Source organism: Perca fluviatilis, chromosome 16 (assembly GCF_010015445.1).
Source record: "Perca fluviatilis chromosome 16, GENO_Pfluv_1.0, whole genome shotgun sequence".
Lineage (NCBI taxonomy): Eukaryota > Metazoa > Chordata > Actinopteri > Perciformes > Percidae > Perca > Perca fluviatilis.
This window is the reverse complement of record NC_053127.1, coordinates 15,741,753-15,759,922: the sequence shown is the minus strand read 5'-3', so window position 1 is coordinate 15,759,922 and position 18,170 is coordinate 15,741,753. Positions and strand designations below refer to the sequence as shown.

General features: G+C 40.5%; 1 protein-coding gene across 2 annotated transcripts in view; it reads right to left on the bottom strand.

Annotated features, from left to right (window-relative positions):
• LOC120543959 (rho GTPase-activating protein 26-like) overlaps positions 1 to 16,015 on the bottom strand; it is a 92,495-nt gene extending 76,480 nt beyond the window's left edge. The window contains exon 1 of one of the 2 annotated variants that reach the window (XM_039777400.1): positions 15,291 to 16,015. In XM_039777400.1, coding sequence (XP_039633334.1) covers positions 15,291 to 15,444 — 154 coding nt within the window. In that variant the 5' untranslated portion in view covers positions 15,445 to 16,015. The remainder of the gene's footprint in view (positions 1 to 15,290) is intronic. The other variant, XM_039777399.1, reaches the window with a different exon arrangement.
• Positions 16,016 to 18,170: the final 2,155 nt, after the last annotated feature.

The following is an 18,170-nucleotide window of genomic DNA, read 5'->3' as shown; positions in this document are numbered from 1 at the left end:
GCCGTCTGTTGTTCCCAAGTTTTTTTCTTTCTAACAAATCGGACATAATTTAGCCACGGTTGTTGCCCGTCGCTCTAACGTTACTCGGCCGTGCTAACGTTACTGCGATAACGTTAAAGACCTGTCACTTCAAGCATGCAGCGGAGCAACGTTAGGAACGCAATCCACCTCCGGTCCCGCTACAGGCCGTTGAGAAAGACGGGTTCAGAGCAATGACTAAAACTCTGGATTTAAGATGTCTTGCCTCGCTGAAATGCGTCCGCCAACCTACTAACGTTATTCAAACAGCGAAGGAGGCTGACAGCGGAGCTACGTTCAGTCCCCCACTACAACCACACTACTACAACCTAACTTACCTGTGGCCAAGGTAGTGGTTATACAACTAGCTTACAACTATTTAGTTTTGAAAGGGAAACGGTGTTAAAGTTGTTTGTATGTGTAGGCTATTCATTCGATTTGAGTTTATTTTACTACTTTGCAGTTTGCACAATACAAATAGTTTAGCTTCTGTAACTGTGGAGCCAAGCAAACCCTTAATCAAAGCTTTTAGTAAACACGATGACATTAACATGTTTTTGTGATATTCTATGTACTCATGACAGTAGAATAAGTCATTATAAACCTATATAAAGGTGGCCCATTATTGATGGCCCATTATTATGTATTTAAATTTATTTTAAGAAGTTTGATTACATTATATTTTCGATTTGAATGCACAATTGTTTTTTAAATAACAAATAAATAAGAATTCAATACATTACATCTATGTTATTTTGTCTTAGTTAGGAAAGTAATGTTTAGTTAGGAAGGTCTGGTGCCTTTAGTCTCTTCCACATGGTGGAAGGAAGGTATGATGTGGAAGGTATACAGTTTATTATTAATTCATCAACGGTATCGGATCGGTATCGGGTATCGACAGATACACAAAGCCCTGGCATCGGTATCGGGACTGAAAAAGTCGGATCGGTGCACCCCTACTGGTAAGTTCAGAAAAGTACATCACTTTACTGTAATGCAGCCTTTAAAACCAGGAAAAGACAACACTAGGTCATATCTAGTCTCATATCACGATATCGATATAATATCGATATATTGCCCAGCTCTATGATGAGCTCAGATCCACACACGATACAGTATGTATGTAACCTTTGACTCTTCCTGGAGGCTTCTGGCCCGTTACGAAACATTTCCTAAAGCCCTATTTTAATCAAATACTCAGTAAAATGAGTCCAGACTTATAGACGTTAAATGTACATGGAAAAACCTTTTTATCTTTTATCTGGCATTACCTGCCATTTGACTGTAAAATTCTGCTTCTTGAAAAAGATAATAACAGCCCTTCTGTGTCTACCTTTGTCATACATCTTCAAGTGAAACACACACTTGACACAAAAGCTCCGTCATGCTACTGTTCGTTTGTCGTGCAGGAGGACGAGGGTGGGGTGTCAGGTACAGTATAGTAATTCACCACCTTCCATCTGCTGTTTAAATGGCTCCAATTAAACAATTTGTGTCCATAACCACCTGCAGTAAAAGCCGTTTTTTGAGCAACTGTGAAAAGCGCAGCGGTCTGCTTTTATGAGCAAACAGCAGTGATCAGGTAGCCGTGTGCAGAAAGTTAAAGAGCATTCCTTCAGAGTTCACTTTCCACTCCTCTCTTCCTGCTTCACTCCTGGTGCTTTATGGTCTTAAGAGTAGAGTAATGTAATCAAATTCATGTGTAGTCAGCAAAACTGTGCTTGTCCCCAAGCGTCAAATTCACTCTTGGAGCGAGGTTTTTCTAAAATCAATCCCATTTTTCCAAGTTTAACAGAACCATTTCCATCTTTAAGGGAGAACAAGCCTGACAGCTGCAGCAGTAAGAAGAAACTGATGCTCAAGTCGAGAACATTCTTGAATTCAAGTTGGTTTTCATTGGATTACAAGAGACATTATCTCACCTCAATGGCAGACTGCTTCATTTCTTTTAAGAAAAGGAACCGGTTAGGACTGAGCTAAGTTTATGAATAAAATCACTGGAACTCGTTAAGATGGGTATTTCTTATGTGCAGCTGCAAAGGCACAAAGTACACTCAGTCAGGTGGAACAAGGTGCAGCCAGGATAGAGTTGCAAATGACCTTAAGACACAGACACACACACACACACACACACAGACACACACAGACCAACTCCTTTCTTGTTTTCTACAATTCACATTATTACATTTTGCATTATTACGTCAAAATGCATGTACAACTCATTAATACCTTTGACCAATTCATTTAGCAAACCAGGTATTTCATTTTTCCACGCACACAACCATGGCTTCTCCTTAAAAGTCCCCCTCCACTCGAAATGTGTTTCGCTCATTGTTACGTCATACTTGAATGTTTGACCTTCACTGTTCAAAATGATGTACTGTATGTGCAGAGTTTGACACTAGGGAACTGTTTTCACATCCATCTGCTAAACAGAGGACGTTTTTCTGTGCTCACCTTAAACCTCAGTTTAGGACTTATTTGTACAAAAATAATTGACTTTTCAGTGAAATACGAGGCATGTTGTCGGGGGAAGGAGCAGCTGTAATTTTAAGATTTTTTACTATTGTTTTTTTTTTTTATATAAACCTTTATTTAACCAGGAATAAGACAGGCAGCAGTATAATTAAGACAGTTTCAGACATAAAACAAACATAATATAAAATGGAGAAACATGATCAAATTACAGACCTATAAGATATCAAAAACAAGGTAATTGAACTTTTTTGTGCAAAAACAACACTAATCAAACATTCTGATACGTCTTAAAATAAGTCTGGAGGGGATCTTTAAAGAATGACACCTGGACAAGTTAAGATAATGATGCGGCAACATAATTATCACACTTGGCGGAGTAACGCTACTTGATTGAGGCCAGTGCAACAAAACAACTTTGTTATACTGTAGGTGTATATTGGTCAAGGTGGTTCTGTAGAAACGGCACTGTACAAGAAACCCCAGATTTCTATTTCAATAATGAGCAGCATGAGATAAATTGAAATTGTCTCAGCGTTCTCTTTAAAACAGAACTGTAACTTTGTGGCCGAGCAGATATACAGCATGAGTCATCTATGTAAGGTACACTGACACAGATGCCTTTACAGCTCTGCAATTAACTTACTGTTAACTTACCTCACTGATGGTGATGTGATGGTGCTGAAGCGTTAAGAGATTCAAATTTACACAAACTGGTGTATACTGGTTTATGCTTGAATCCCACTTCCTTCTTTACAGTTTCATGTACTCTTAAAACATTTTGAATTATAATTAATTCTTAACTCTAGTGTATTTATAAATGTGCCATGAGAAAACAAACGTATTTCTTTTGCAGTTCCTCTTTCAGTTCCTCTGACTGAACAATTTCTATTAAACCCAGTAAATCTCAAAAATGTTACATTCCTAAATATTTTTTGTAAATCTACATTCCTCTCTCTTGCCTCTGTCCAAAATCATACTGTACATTTAATACGCAATCAAATTATAGCGCCTTTCACACAGCCTGTTAAAGATGGGCATGTTGCGCCGTTATTCTACCCCGCTGTTCTGTATAAAAAGGTACGGATACAGAATGGGGGGACAAAGTTGTTCTTCTCTGAAGACGGCCTAAAGACAGAACCAGAGTAAACTATGGATAAAGGGGTTCCACGTAAGACTTCTGAATGGCAACACCTGCCTAGAAAAAAGGGAAATAGGTCATCTTGTTGAAACATTCTTTAGGGCCTATAATGGAGGTGGCACACCAGCAAAATAAGTCCCATATTGTCGTGAGAGAAAACACACAAGCGAGTAATACCAGTGCATTGAGGGGCTGAGTCACTGTATCATTGCTGGGTAGTGTAACTAAATAAGCCCCAGAGCTAAAATATTTACCAGCTTCAGTAAAGGTAGAGTCCAAGGCCAATAATCCACATCAAAGGTTCAACTAATGAAACTAGTACAGTAGTAAACTAAACAGTAGTTTCCTGTATATGTGTCACGTGGGCTCCGCCACAGCCACGCCTCTTTAGGAGACACGTCTATTTGTATTGATTCCAACAGGCGACGTGAATGTGAACACAGATTATGAGCGATTATTTTGCCCCATAGTCACCAAAGTAACACATCAGGAAAAAATTAACTTTGTTTGAGACCTGTTTCTGTCTCAGGACCAAACTCTCGCGAGATCTGGCAACACAGAGAAGCTAACGTCAGCTCGTGAACGCCCTTACAAAACTAATCACCATGATGCTAAATATGTATTTGTACCTGTGTAAATATCTAACGTTAGCAAAAGAACATAATAAATTATTCAAATACAACTTTTCATTCATTCACACGACGTTCACTACACGTTCAAACGAGGCCACGCCCCTTTAAGAGACAGGAAGTGTGTACCGTTTCATACCATTGGCGCTGGTTGAAATGCGCTATGTTTAGTATAGAGGATCTTTGTAGATGTGTATATACATGTGCCATTTCTGTAACAAGTCTGTTTGCTTAGATGTGCAGTATAAATACAATAGAGGACCAGATTTATGACCCTGATAATGAGCTTTTTAATTCTAGATGTAGTAGGCAACATACAACTGTACTTAATGAAAACAATATGTTGATGAAACATAAGGAGTTTTCCCATAATCCCACTGTTACTCTGAAAATCTAAAGAAGTTCATATGTGCTCATGTAATGCAACATGCTAATGTGCAACAATAGACCTTGATCCCAACTTACTGACATTTTCTAACCACAGACTGAAAAGATACCACATGGGTTGATGTCCGTGCAGACACGAGGAGAACATGCAAATTTAGTATGCAAATAATTATTAGTCAAGGCTTTACTCTGAAGCACCATCCTGTGCATAAGGAGTTACAGTGTGTGGCTGCCAATGTCAAACTGTCTTGAGGCAAATTTTAAGTTGTTTAGTCTTTTATTCTTACAAAATCCAGTGTTCTGCTAAAAATGATCAGTTACACCAGAAAGAACAATGTGTTCTGCTGCAAAATGCTGAATGTGCATGGTGCTCCTTATTTTTTTTAGGACAAATTTATGTAATTTTGATCTAGTATAATGTTAAGAGTCAGAGTGTGTGTGTGTGTGTGTGTCTGCCCTGACAAAAGCGAGGCAACAATAGCACCAGAGCTGGGCTGAGTCGTGCCCTAATTTCCTTCTCCTCCACGCTACGTCACAGCTAGACCCCCAACCCCCACTGTGCTGTACTCACACACACTTAATAACTGCAGACAATATGTTGCATGCATAAAAACACACATACACACACCCTTCTCTCCTCTTTGTTCCTATGTGTCTGCAGAGGCATGCCTTCAGACAGTGACACCCCGTCTCGCTTTTCTCTCCCAGATTCTCGTTTCTCTCCTCCTCCATCCTCTACACTTCCCCTCCTCTTCTCCTCTCCACAACCTACATTGCGCTGCTCCTCTATAGGCGGGTAGAAAATAAGGCCATGTCGGCTTTTAAACACCATTGTGAAAGACAACACCCCCTCTCACGCACACTCTTTTTCTCTCTTTCTTTTGCCCCTTGGCACATACTCTTCCTTTGCTCTGGGCCTTTTTAAAAGAGGGTTCACTCCCTTCATCTGCCATAATTGAGAATTAGTTATGGTGTGGTGTGCAGTTGTGTGTGTGTGACCCTCATCTGTCAGCACAGTTGACAGTTGAGGAAATGTCAAGGAATGACTGCTATTACCCTTCTTATTACTCACCAACAGCACAGTGGGTGGCTGCAGGAAAACAAAGACAGAAAGTAAAGAGAGAAGGAGATGGAGATAGATATGGATTTGAACAGTGCGCGATATCGCAGAGAACTCCCACTTCTCCTTCTCTGGGACATTAACAAGCTCTCATAGCCCGCAGCTTGTTTGTGAGGTTGCTAGGGGCAGTTAATGGTTCAATTTGAAGCCAGAGCAAATGCCTGAAAACGAAGCCATTATTAAGACGGTGCTAATGGGTGGAGGGCTGTTCTTAACCAGTAACAGGCTGCATGCAATGGAGCACACATGCCTGAACAATATGTGTGTGCTTTTAGGGTAAAGCCTCTGGTCATTTTCATAAAGCAGTGGTTCTTGGAGAGTCATTTTAGTTTTGGACTATGTTTTTAAAAGTTTAGGCATCAACTATTTCTCCATTGTTTTATTGGTTAAATCTGTACAATTATGTAGGGCTAAAATGTTACGGTTCAGCCAAACCCTTTATGTCCAAATTAAACCAGAGACAAACTTCCACGTCAAGCCCTAGCTTTTAATAAATTGAAACAATTTCAAGTTCACTTTGTTTTTTTCTGCTCAAATAAACCTGTATGCAATTCCTTAAAGATTCAAAAAGAAACATTTGACTTTTTCACTACTTCCAAGACATCTTCTCAAGTTTAAACCTAACCTCGACCTTATATATGAGAAATCATCTAGTATAACTTGTCTTTTCAACATGATGTTCTACTTTTGGTGAAAAGTTGAGATAGTATGTTTCAAAACATTTTGACAAATGATGTTATAGCCCACCTAGTTTTCCTTTTCTTGTCTCTGTATGTCTCTATATCACCGTAAAGTGTATCGGCCATCCTGACATGTTAACCCTCCATCAATTAGCGTCATCTCATCAGCTTGTTGAAGCTCAGAAGACACACTCTCAGATTGCACACTGTAGGCCACAGTGTGCAAAGGGGTCACTAGGCCACATAAATACTACTCTACATAAGGAATGTACTATATCCATATTTACATCATACATGCACAAATATGAAACCACACATACATACACACACAGCCAACACTAACAGTGGAATCTAACCAACCAGCTGTGCTCGCTCATGTTTCAGCCCTCCGGGCCCTAAAAGCTCTATTTAATGGGTAAGAAAAATAACCTACATGACATAATGATATGGCACGCTTTCACTGTAACGTGTGTGTGTATGTGTGTGTGTGTGTGTGTGTGTGTGATTATTACATGTCAGTCTTAATGGTACAATGACTCTCAGACTAAAACATCCCTAACTCCAGGAAACAGCGCTGTCAGTGCATTGGAGAATGACCTCATTGTGAAAAACTAGTCCATGACAGCTGAGCCCTGAGACTCCAAGCTGTTAATGGGCATTGGACACGTATAGATACAGGTTCTAGCTTTGTTTCATTACTGCAATCATTGATTGTTCAATTGTTTTTTTGAGTAAATTATGTACTGACTGACAGATTACCACTAGTCTGTCAGACTTTTGGTTCAACTGAAGCTGATTCTGATATTTACTTTTTTTTTTTTTTTTTAAGAATTACAAAAAGCTAAACTGAAACATAGGATAATACAGATAAAAAAAATAACAGAACATTTGAAAGTGATAATATATAGTACCTCTAACAGTAGTACCTCCAAACCTATTGATCCATGCTTATTTGAAATTAATGATTTCATTTCTGGAAAGCTACGGGGGCGTTTGAGTGACTGCAACACAAAACAGATCTGGTTGGTAATATTACACATTGCTTTATGACATTTCTGCCACATTACATAGTGAGGATGGTGATAGTAAAGAAAAAGGTCTGGTGTCCCACTCAGACACATTAAACAGACGACCGGCAACATACTCTCCTGAGCCAAGTGACATGAACTTCAAAATAACTGCTCTTTACACTTTTAGCTGAAAACATGGCAACATCATGTGTCAGTGTCACATAAACTGTCTAAACACAGGGTCTCATTTCCTCTCACAGCACCAGTGAATGCCAAGCTGGCAATTAGGGTTTGTTTAACGGATTGAGCTGTGTCATGATAGAGGTGGAGCAGAGAATCAAACATTTCTACAGGCTCCGTAATAACAAGCTAGATCTGCCCTTAAATGACATCTGGCTAACACGCACTTTAACTGTGTGTGTGTGTGTGTGTGTGTGTGTGTGTGTGTGTGTGTGTGTGTGTGTGTGTGTGTGTGTGTGTGAATTGCTACATATATGTAAACCAGTTTGACAACCACAAAGAGCTGCTGTTAATTTGCAATAGTTGTGATCTCTGGGTGAAACTTCCTTTATTTACACTAATGCCGATGTGATGTCAAAATGTCTGACTTTAATAACAAAAGAAGAAACTAGCTTATAAAAAGATACATCAGTATCAGTGTAGGTTTTTTTTCATATATGCAAAAATGAGGACATTTTTATTTGTGTTTATATTCAGATTATTTGTAATCAATGTTTAGTAACATCTACGGTTATATTTCCTGTTAGGGACATCTGATTATTATTAGAAATGTGCTGTACAGTCTAGGGAAGGGCTATGTGGAAACACATTTAGTATAGTTTGTTAGGTACACTTAGCTAAAACTAATCCATCTTGACACAACAGTCCTGCAATACATTCTACTTTCATAAAGGTTCAAATGTAGAGAGGTGTTGATTTTATCTGTATGGTCATTTTGGAGGCTGCAGTTTGGGTTGCTGTTGAACAGTATTGTGGTTATACAGACAGATGTTCCTATTATTATGTCCACCACATCTAAATAACAGAAACTCATCTCTTTCTCATCATCTGTTTCTGTACCCAACAAACTAAGTGTACATGTCAATATAAAATGACATAGGCTATATGTATGTCATTTCATATTGATATACAATATGATACAGTAAATTTAAGTGATTCAGTTGTTAAAGACAAAACAGATTGGAATGTGTGGTTTCAAAAATGAAAAAAATTATTACATTTTGTATTATATTTAAAGTGCCCATATTATGAAAGAAACACTTTTTCTGGGATTTGGGGTGTTCTTTTGTGTGTCTGGTGCTTCCACACACATACACACTTTGAAAAAAATCCATCCATGCTGTTTTGAGTGAGATACAGGTTTCTGAATGTGTCCTGCTTTCAGTCTCCTAGCGAGCTGTTCAAAATCGGCCTCGGAATGTGACGTCACAGTCCGAAATGAGCTGGCTAACCACAACCGTTAGCTCGTAGCGTTAGCGCTAGCATGCTACGTTGTTCTCAATAGCAAAGCACTGCTACAACACACACAAGTTCACCATAATCTACAAAAGAACTACTTACATGTGCGCCCTCATTTAGAAGTCTCCCAGCTAATCCTGCCTTGTAACTGACCAAAGTTGGAGAAACAAGCTTTCTTTTACTGTCTCTAGAGTTAGCTAGCTGACATGATCTACATCTGAGCTACTGCGCATGTGCGAGTGCAATCAAAGATAGTACAGAAGAAGAAGATGAAAAGAGGTCTCACTCTGTAGCTAAAACAGAAACCAGGTGAAAAGAGGATCTGCAGCAGTGAGAGAGAGCTGTGCAGTACAACAACAATATGGTGTTTTTTGAAAATTAAACCATGTAAACCTATTCTGGTAAAACCTTAAAATACAGTTATGAACCTGAAAATGAGCATAATATGGGCGCTTTAAATAATATATATTTGTACTGCTGTCAATTGATTAAAAATGTAATCAAGTTCATCACAGTCATGGGCTGTGATTAAATCACGATTAATCGCAAATTTAAAATACTAGGATTTATTTGTAAACATGCAGTGTTGAAATAAATAAATGCATGACAAACTCTTCAGTTTTATCTCAACCATTAACATTTATTAAACAAGTGTTCAATAACAATCTTAATTTGTTGAGGCATCCTTATGAACTGCAGACATATTTAGCAGTAACCAAAGTAATGTAAGTAATGTCTGCTACAAAGTCACAAAAAGCTTACCTGTAATATTTTTGCATAGTAACATCAACTCAAATGAATGCAACAGTAAGTAGGCCTATTTTAGAAATAGAATGCCATAATGTATGTGAAGAGATCGAGGGAACAGTCTCTACATTGGTTAAAGATAATTACTTCAAACAGTGTGCATCTGTACAGCATGCCTCCTGTCAACCAATCATTACAGTCTACTCTTCTTTTAACCAGTTGCTCAAGCAGACTAGCTTGTTCACATTTTCAGATGATAGAGCTGACCTCTTCTTCTGCAGAATGTTGCCTGCCAAATAGAACAGTCTCTCACATGCCACTGTTGAGGTAGGTGTAGCCCAGTACTTTTTTGCAATATGGGCCAGCTTACCATATGCACCTGCTTGTAACAACCACAACTCTAGTGGACATGTTTCCATGCTGACACAGGCCTCTGCCTTTGTACCTCTCTAGAGGTTTATCTGTGGACAGTACCTCATCATCAGAATCTGACTCTGAGCCCATCAGTAGGAGGGCCATCTTCTTCTTTCAAGCCAGGGAGCGGAGTTTAGCCTAGAAATCTAGACGCACCCTGTCGGCAGCAAATGTAATTTGCAGCCAGGGGGTCTAGCAACTCTCCGTTGGCTTGCGAGCTGGAAAAGCCAAACTCTAGCCGGGCCAATCACATCGTGTATAGAGTCGTTGGGGGGACTTAACATAATGACGGCAGAGTTATGGCGCGTTGAATTCCCTACTACTTGAAAACAAAGAAGATGGCTGCTGCTGCTGGTGAACAGCAGTCTTTCGAATCGGCTTTGGCCGCGGCTCTGGAAGACTTGGAGTTCAGCTTTTCTTTGAGAAAAGTACAAAGAACAGCACTGAAGTCCTTCTTAAAAAAAGGAAGATGTGTTCGGAGTTTTGCCGACAGGATACGGCAAAAGTTTAATCTATCAACTAGCGTTGCTCTGGTTGGCTATGAGTGCAGAGGGAATTTGAAAGACAACCGTTTATCCCGCCCCTCGGATTGAGCCCTGCCAAAGGTGAGTTCCCAGACCCAACATCTTGATGTGGGTCTGGATTGTCAGGCTAAGCGGAGTATGCTTCCCGGGGAAATGGGTGTTCCTTGGGAGTGTTTTAATCCAAACCACGATCTTTTTCCTAAACTTAACTAGGGGTGGGAATCACCAGAGGCCTCACGATACGATATCATCCCAATACTTATGTCACGATACGATATTATTGCGATTTTAAACATATTGCAATATTTTGCGATATAGTGCAATTTATTACCTTTTTTCCAACTTAAATTTTTTCCCCAATTTCGAATTATGTCCCCAAAAGGAAACTTTGTCAACATCTGTTTTATCTAAAAAGATACATTTCTCTGTTTTGTTCATCTCACTTCAATTGTATTGCTGCAAAATGGGATGGTCAAGCAGACAAACTGACCAACACTATTTAATAAAAGATCGATACTTGGCGTCCGTGTATCGATAGATTATTTCCACAGAAAATATCGCGATACTATGCTGTAACGATTTTTTCAACTTAACTAATCATTTCGGTGCCTAAACCTAACTTTCTTCGCTGCATAACGGTCACTTTTATTTGCCTAAACTTATGTATTACTTATTACTTATATATTACTTATATAACGTAATGTTTGATGAAATGACCGTCAGCTCGCGGTTCTCTGTACCCGGCTCAAAGTCACCTATTCTCGGGTAACTGAACCACCAACTACCGCTGATACAACGGAGCACCGGGGCACCATGCGGAGCACCATGCGGAGCACCATGCGGAGCACCGTAGCCAGCATGCAGAGCTCTGTAGTGGCTAAACACATCTAATAACTGCTGATGACCGAAGCGTGACCATCCGCGCTGCGCTAACGAGAAGAGTTTGGGGTCAAACTTGAAAATTATTACTTTCCATTAAAAAAATATATATATAATTTTATTTTTTAAGATTAAATCGCATGTGTTAATGTTGACGGCCCTAATACTACTTTGAAAACCCCAAAGAAGGCAGCAACAGAGGAACAGGCTTCAGTAAGTCCACGGTAGCACTGTATACATTCTGAGTAACATGTTCTGTCCTTCTCTGGTAAAATGCGTGGTTAAATTTAAATAAAAACACATGTCAAAGCGGTCAGGAGACATTGGGGCTCCTCCTCCAGCAGCAATTAATAACTAACAAAATATGAGTGGCTTCCCAGGACAGTCACACATCCTCTGAATACTAGTCAGAGGGTGTCGAGATGTGTTGAAAGATGCAGCAGAAAAGATTTACAGTGCAGCTGCATGGAGAACTTCAAAGTGCTGTTAGAAAAGACCTTTTGCAACTGCTTCATCTCATGTGCCAGTAAAGGCCAACAATACTGTGTAGTACAGTTATAAAAAGATTAACTAGGAAAATCTGCTGACTTGTTCTTTGTTAGGCAGCACCCTGCTACAATGGCACAGAACAAGCAAATGACTCTCACTCTCATCCCAACTGCAGCGAGTCAGGCCACGCTGTTTGATTTCTAGATCTCACCAATGAACAAAAGCAGAATTGTCTTTATAGCCACACATCAGCTGACCGAGCTTTGTGGTGACAAGAGAGCTGGGCAGTTTGTTTTAAAAAAAAAAAAAAAGGTACAGCCGATGACACAAGGGTGGAACGTTCAGGCTATGAGCAGTGTGAATAATACACTATATACACCAAAACAAATAATAGTATCTAGAGTATCAGGAGCGTGCATGTACAGCCTTGCACCATGCAAACTAAACACACATTTAACAAATAGAGTGGAAACACCTGCCAGTTTTGTTACTGCAAAAGGGAAGAGTTAAAAAGGAGAATTCCGGTCGATTTCAACACGTAGCTGTTGTTTGTAAATTTGGAGTGCTGTCAGTAGCGAGAAAAACAAAAACAATCGGTGTTGCCAACACTGTGTTGAGGCTGAAAGTTTAAAAAGTGTTTTTTTAGCCTCTTAACATGTTCAAAATGTCATTACAAGTGCCTACCCATGTGAAGGGATTCCTTCCAAGTGACCACAGTGAATCTGACTGCAGTAGATGTGAAAGAAATGCATAAAATGTGTGCTTATTCCGCTCTGTTTAGTTCTGGTGTTGAGATGGCAAGACGAGTGCTTTGGGACCGTCTACAAAGTACAACACCAAAAATATTTATTAATTTAATGATTAAATAAGGTAGTGTCTCCAAACTTACCTCAATTATAACTTGTCTCCTGCTAGTTGTACTACAGCACTTACCTTTAAAAAATAAGCATATGCCTATTTTTGAAAATATTTTTGGATCTCTTTTCAGTGTTGTACTTTGTATACAAAGTACAACGATCCCAAAGCACTCGTCTTACCATCTCGACACCGGAACTAAACAGAGCTGAATTAGCACAAATTTTATGCATTTCTTTCACATCTACTGCAGTCAGATTCACTGTGTTCACTCGGAAGGAATCACTTCACATGGGTAGCCACTTGTAATGACATTTTGAACATGTTAAAAGGCTAAAAGCACGTTTAAAACTTGCCTGGTTTCAGCCTCCTGGGTGCTAACTATGCTAGCTGGGCAATATATCGATATCGTGATATGAGACTAGATATCGTCTTAGATTTTGGATATCGTTATATCATAATATGGCATAAGTGTTGTCTTCTCCTGGTTTTAAAGGCTGCATTACAGTAAAGTTACGTCATTTTCTCAACTTACCAGACTGTTTTAACTGTTCTATTATTTGCCTTTACCCACTTAGTTATTAGATCTCCATTACTGATTATTTATCAAAAATTGCACTGTGTAAATATTTTGTGAAAGCACAAATAGTCAACACTACAATATTGTTGTGGTATCGATAGAGGTATTTGGTCCAAAATATCGTGATATTTGATTTTCTCCATATCGCCCAGCCCTAGTGCTAACGTTAGCAGGAGGATAACACGGTGTAGGCAACACCGATTGTTTTCGTTTTTCGTGTTGAAATCGACCAGAATTCTCCTTTAAGAGTTTTTCTGGATAACACAAATTCAATTCAAAGCAACGAACCCTGCCATTAAATGTATATTGTGTGTACATTTTTATTCCTGCTTGGTTGCACATAAATTATACGTTTAGGTTTGTTCCTTCCTGAACATAATTCTTGGAACTGTGTTTAGTAGGCCGACATTGAGAGCAACTAGAAACTGGAGTCAAATTCCATGTAAACATAATTGGCCCATAAAGCGGATTCTGAAAATTCAACTTAAGTCCAGTATGCTGCTGTGAATCAGCCATACAAGGATCTGTTCCTCTTCATCGGGATGGAGCTTTTTAGCAATCCTCAAGTGATGACAATGACTGACCTCCCTTCTAGACTGGTTGCTTCATTGAACTCCCTAGGCATTGTCCAAGGATTCAACCAAGAAGCACATAAGATGAAAGCTGGAGAGGGAGTCTTCCCTGATGGGAAAGGCAAACTCCTCCTCTATCCAGATAACCTGTCATATGTATGTTGCTAGTATAGACCTACGACATTCCACTTCCGGGATTGCTACGTTGCCGACGAAATTTCCGCCAGATTTCACTCATTTAGGCCGGATATCCGTTGCCTTGGGCTTCTCTTGTGTTGGCATTTTAAACTCCAGTCATTTTAAGAGGACTTTGGTTAACTGCTCCTCAGATCTCTGCAGGGTATATCCAGACAGCTAGCTAGACTATCTGTCCAATCTGAGTTTTCTGTTGCACAACTAAAACAACTTTTGAACGTACACATGTTCCACCAAAACAAGTTCCTTCCCGAGGCTAGAGGCGCCGTTGCTCTGTACGGCGCTTAGCGCCGCCCATGACGATTGGGATTGGTTTAAAGAAATGCCAATAAACCAGAGCATGTTTTTCTCCCAATCCGGAATGCTGTGTGGACTCGCCAGACCCTCCTCCGCAGCGCTGTGAAAGTAGGTCTGGCAATGCGAGACTAGTATGTTGCTAATATTAGTCCACTAATAGCACTGGGGAGGTAAAAGTTGACATAAATACAAATCTATTGTGGTGCACTCACTACCAGCTTGTCTGCACCAAAAGCAGAGAGGTTGAGTCCAGGCAGCTGCAACCATACCAGACTGTCTCTTTGTGCATGTTCACTATCAGGCAGCAATCTGGAAGTGCTGTCAGTTATAACAGTTATTTTATAGGATGGACAAAGTAGTTAAACCCCCTTATCAACATTAACCAGCATCACAGCCTTTAACACTATACCGTGAGAGTAAAACATACACTGACTACACACTCCCTCTAAATGCCCTATAATGTAAGCTGATGGGAACAAATGTGCTGACAGCTTCAGGGCTCACTCAAATTCACCAGCGTTGCCTCCTAACTTCTGAAATGTGCTTTATCAGTGGGCTAACGCACACGCAGATGCGATGCCAATGTGACCGAGATAGGACTTCCAGCGAAGTCTCTTTCACATACACCTGAAGGCATCTCAAGCCTTCTGTGACTCATTGTGACAAAACCACATGCACCAATATGGGGTCAATGTGGACACAGCACGGATGAAATGTCAGTGAATGAACGCGCACGCACACACGCACACACACACACACACACAAACAAACAAACCTTTCCACCTGACGTTACACTTACTTTTCAAAGCCAGGATCAGCGCCTTGCCGTCTTTAATCAGCTCCTTGATGAACTTGTTGGTCTTGTCCAGCTCCAGCTCGTGGGACTTGAGTCTCTCCCTGAACTGCGGGCTGTCCAGGTAGCAGTCACTGAACTCCAGAGCAGGTAGTCCCATCTTCTTCTTCTCCACCACCACCGGCCTCGACACAACCTGGACGACCCGGCAAAAAAGTTCCAAACAGAAGACGGAGGAACAAGAGGAGGAGAAGAGAGGAAACCCTGAGCTACTACTAGGCTACTACTGCTGCTGCTGCTGGAAATGATGGAAAATCCAATTACAACATGTAAACAACGGAGCGGTGATGTACCCGACAGCAATGCCTACCTACATAACCTTGCTTTTCTTTAAATTCAAAAGGCAAACTCTAGAGTTGACAAAAGCAAGAGTCCCCCTATTTCTTTCAGGATGGCAGCAAAAGCAGCAGCAGTCCGACACGGAATCCAATGAAATGAAATAAAAGTCACAGCAGAGTAAGTGTCTGGTGGGGTTAAAAAAAAAAAAAAAAAAAATGACTTCCTCAGGTAAACCGGTGTTGCCTATCTCTCGATCAACTCATTGTGGACCGGACAGAGTCAACCCGGGGCGAGGAGGGAGGGAGGGAGGAAGCAAAAAAACAAAACTAGCCTCGTAAATGCGGTATCTTCCCTGGGCGGTTTTAAATGCGCTGCTATCTGCACTGCCCCGTTCAGCTCAGCACTGCAGACCGTAATCAACCTACCCAGACACGGATGATCTCCTGATAGACGTCTCTCTCGGCCAATGAGATGGCCGGGCTGGAGAGCTGACCCCCCCTCCCCCTTTTGGGGTGCGGGTGTGCGGTGAGCTACTCTAAAACAGAGATGTTGAAAATAGCGAGGAGGGCTCACTTTGATCCTGTTTCTCTAAATGCTGTTCCTGGAAAGAGTTTGTGTTGCTGCATCCCAGCAGTTGCCGCAGTCTTCAAAGGTTGCATTTCAACTAGGCATTCAGTTCAATTCAGACTTTGTTGAGGACACAACTCATCATTGTCTCATTCCAAAGGTTCCTCCAAATGATGTAGCACTTGTAGCCTAGAAAACTAGAAAAATCTACAGCCATGCTAGCAGCTCTGTGAGGGTGTAGCCTACATGCTAACATCATGCTAACACCCTCACAATGACCATGCCAACATGCTGATATTTTGCAGGTAATAGATTATTAACCTGTTCTATGCTAACATTTTACTACTTAGCACTAAGTGGCTCACATGAATGTTATTACTTTGCATGGGCTCAATGGTCATAATAGCCTGACAAGCCAGACCCACATCAAATAAAATTTGCTGCCGCTAGGGTGCGTCTAGATTTCTAGGCTATGGTCATAAACTAGAAACTGAAATTTTGACCTGATAATGGTACTTGATAAAAAGTCAGCAGATTAACAAAGTCATTAGAATCTATCCAAACATGATCCGTTGCAAGTTCACAACAAGGCAAAGCTTTGGAGATATAAACCAAAAATATCAGTCTCATAGGGAGGACCACCAATGTCAGAGGGATTCATCCTCTGGGGACCATGAATGTCTGTACAAGATTTCATGGCCATCCAATAGTTGTTTGGTCTAGACAGAAGCAGAGGACTGACCGACAGACCAACATTGCCATCCCCAAAGCCATGTTGGGGATGACATCGCACAATTAATCTTTTACAGCTCTCAGTATCCCAGAATCTATTGTGCACACGTCGGGTGCGCTCAGGTAATTCTAAGTAATTTGTAAATTCAGGAAATAATAATAGGCATAATAATAATATGAGTGTTTGCATTCAGGAGAGACCAGTGAAAAACCACTACAAAAATCATCCTATACAACACTAGTCAGTCGAGAGAGAGTAATAATGTCTTTTCCAAACAATAATACTTCAGATACAAGCATGTCACATATTTGTGTGCAGCTATTGTAGATTGTAATCTTGGTGGAGCTGAAGTTGACAATCACAAAAGTTGGACTGCAGACATCAGTCAGTAAAGCTAACAACATACCCAGTTTAAGCATTTAATGTTATTTTATAATGTGAGGGAAGTAATGGAAGCACAGTTAGAAGGTAGTAGAGTTAGAGTGCATGCAGGGCCGTCTCACCGAGCATACACAATCTTTGCATGCAGCGGGCTGGGAGAACTGGTTGGTGGGAGGAGACGCTGATGTCATTTTAGCCAGAGCAGGGAATTTCTGTGTTGCCTTGGATTAAAGCTTCCATCACTCTCTGGCGCCCTCTGTTGGCGGGACGGTGCACTGCAACACATTGTATGGGCAACTTTTAGTGACTTCTTTCACTCTAAAAAGTACAGGTTCAGGTTTTAATTAGTTAAAATTAGTACTTTGACTTGTGATGGGATAGGAAAGCCACAAACAACGTATGTTTTCCTCTACATGTTAAATTCTCCGAGAAGACAAACTAATAAATAAACCTGTAGGACAAATAGCCTCCAAGCCCACTGGATCTGCTTCAGACTAACCTAAAATGTACTGACTGCATATTGTAGTCGCTTCGATGTCGAATGATGGCATGTTTTAGCATTACATCAATGCCATTGACACATGCACGGTTTGTGGTTATTGTGTGAAAACAGCTCAGATTTAGGCGCGCTACTTCCTCTGCCAAAGCACAGCACAGCGACTGGCCGCCTGCTCATTTCTCCATCTGTCACAGTGTGGTGTACAGAGATAGCCATTTACAGGAAACCACGGCCTGTTGCTGTTTGTGTATGAAGTCTGATGCGGGAGGCTAGCTCAAGAACCAGATTAAACCAGTTTATTGTCAGATATTGTAAATGAAAATACTCACTATTAAAAAGTGATCGTGGGTCTTACAAAATTAGAGTA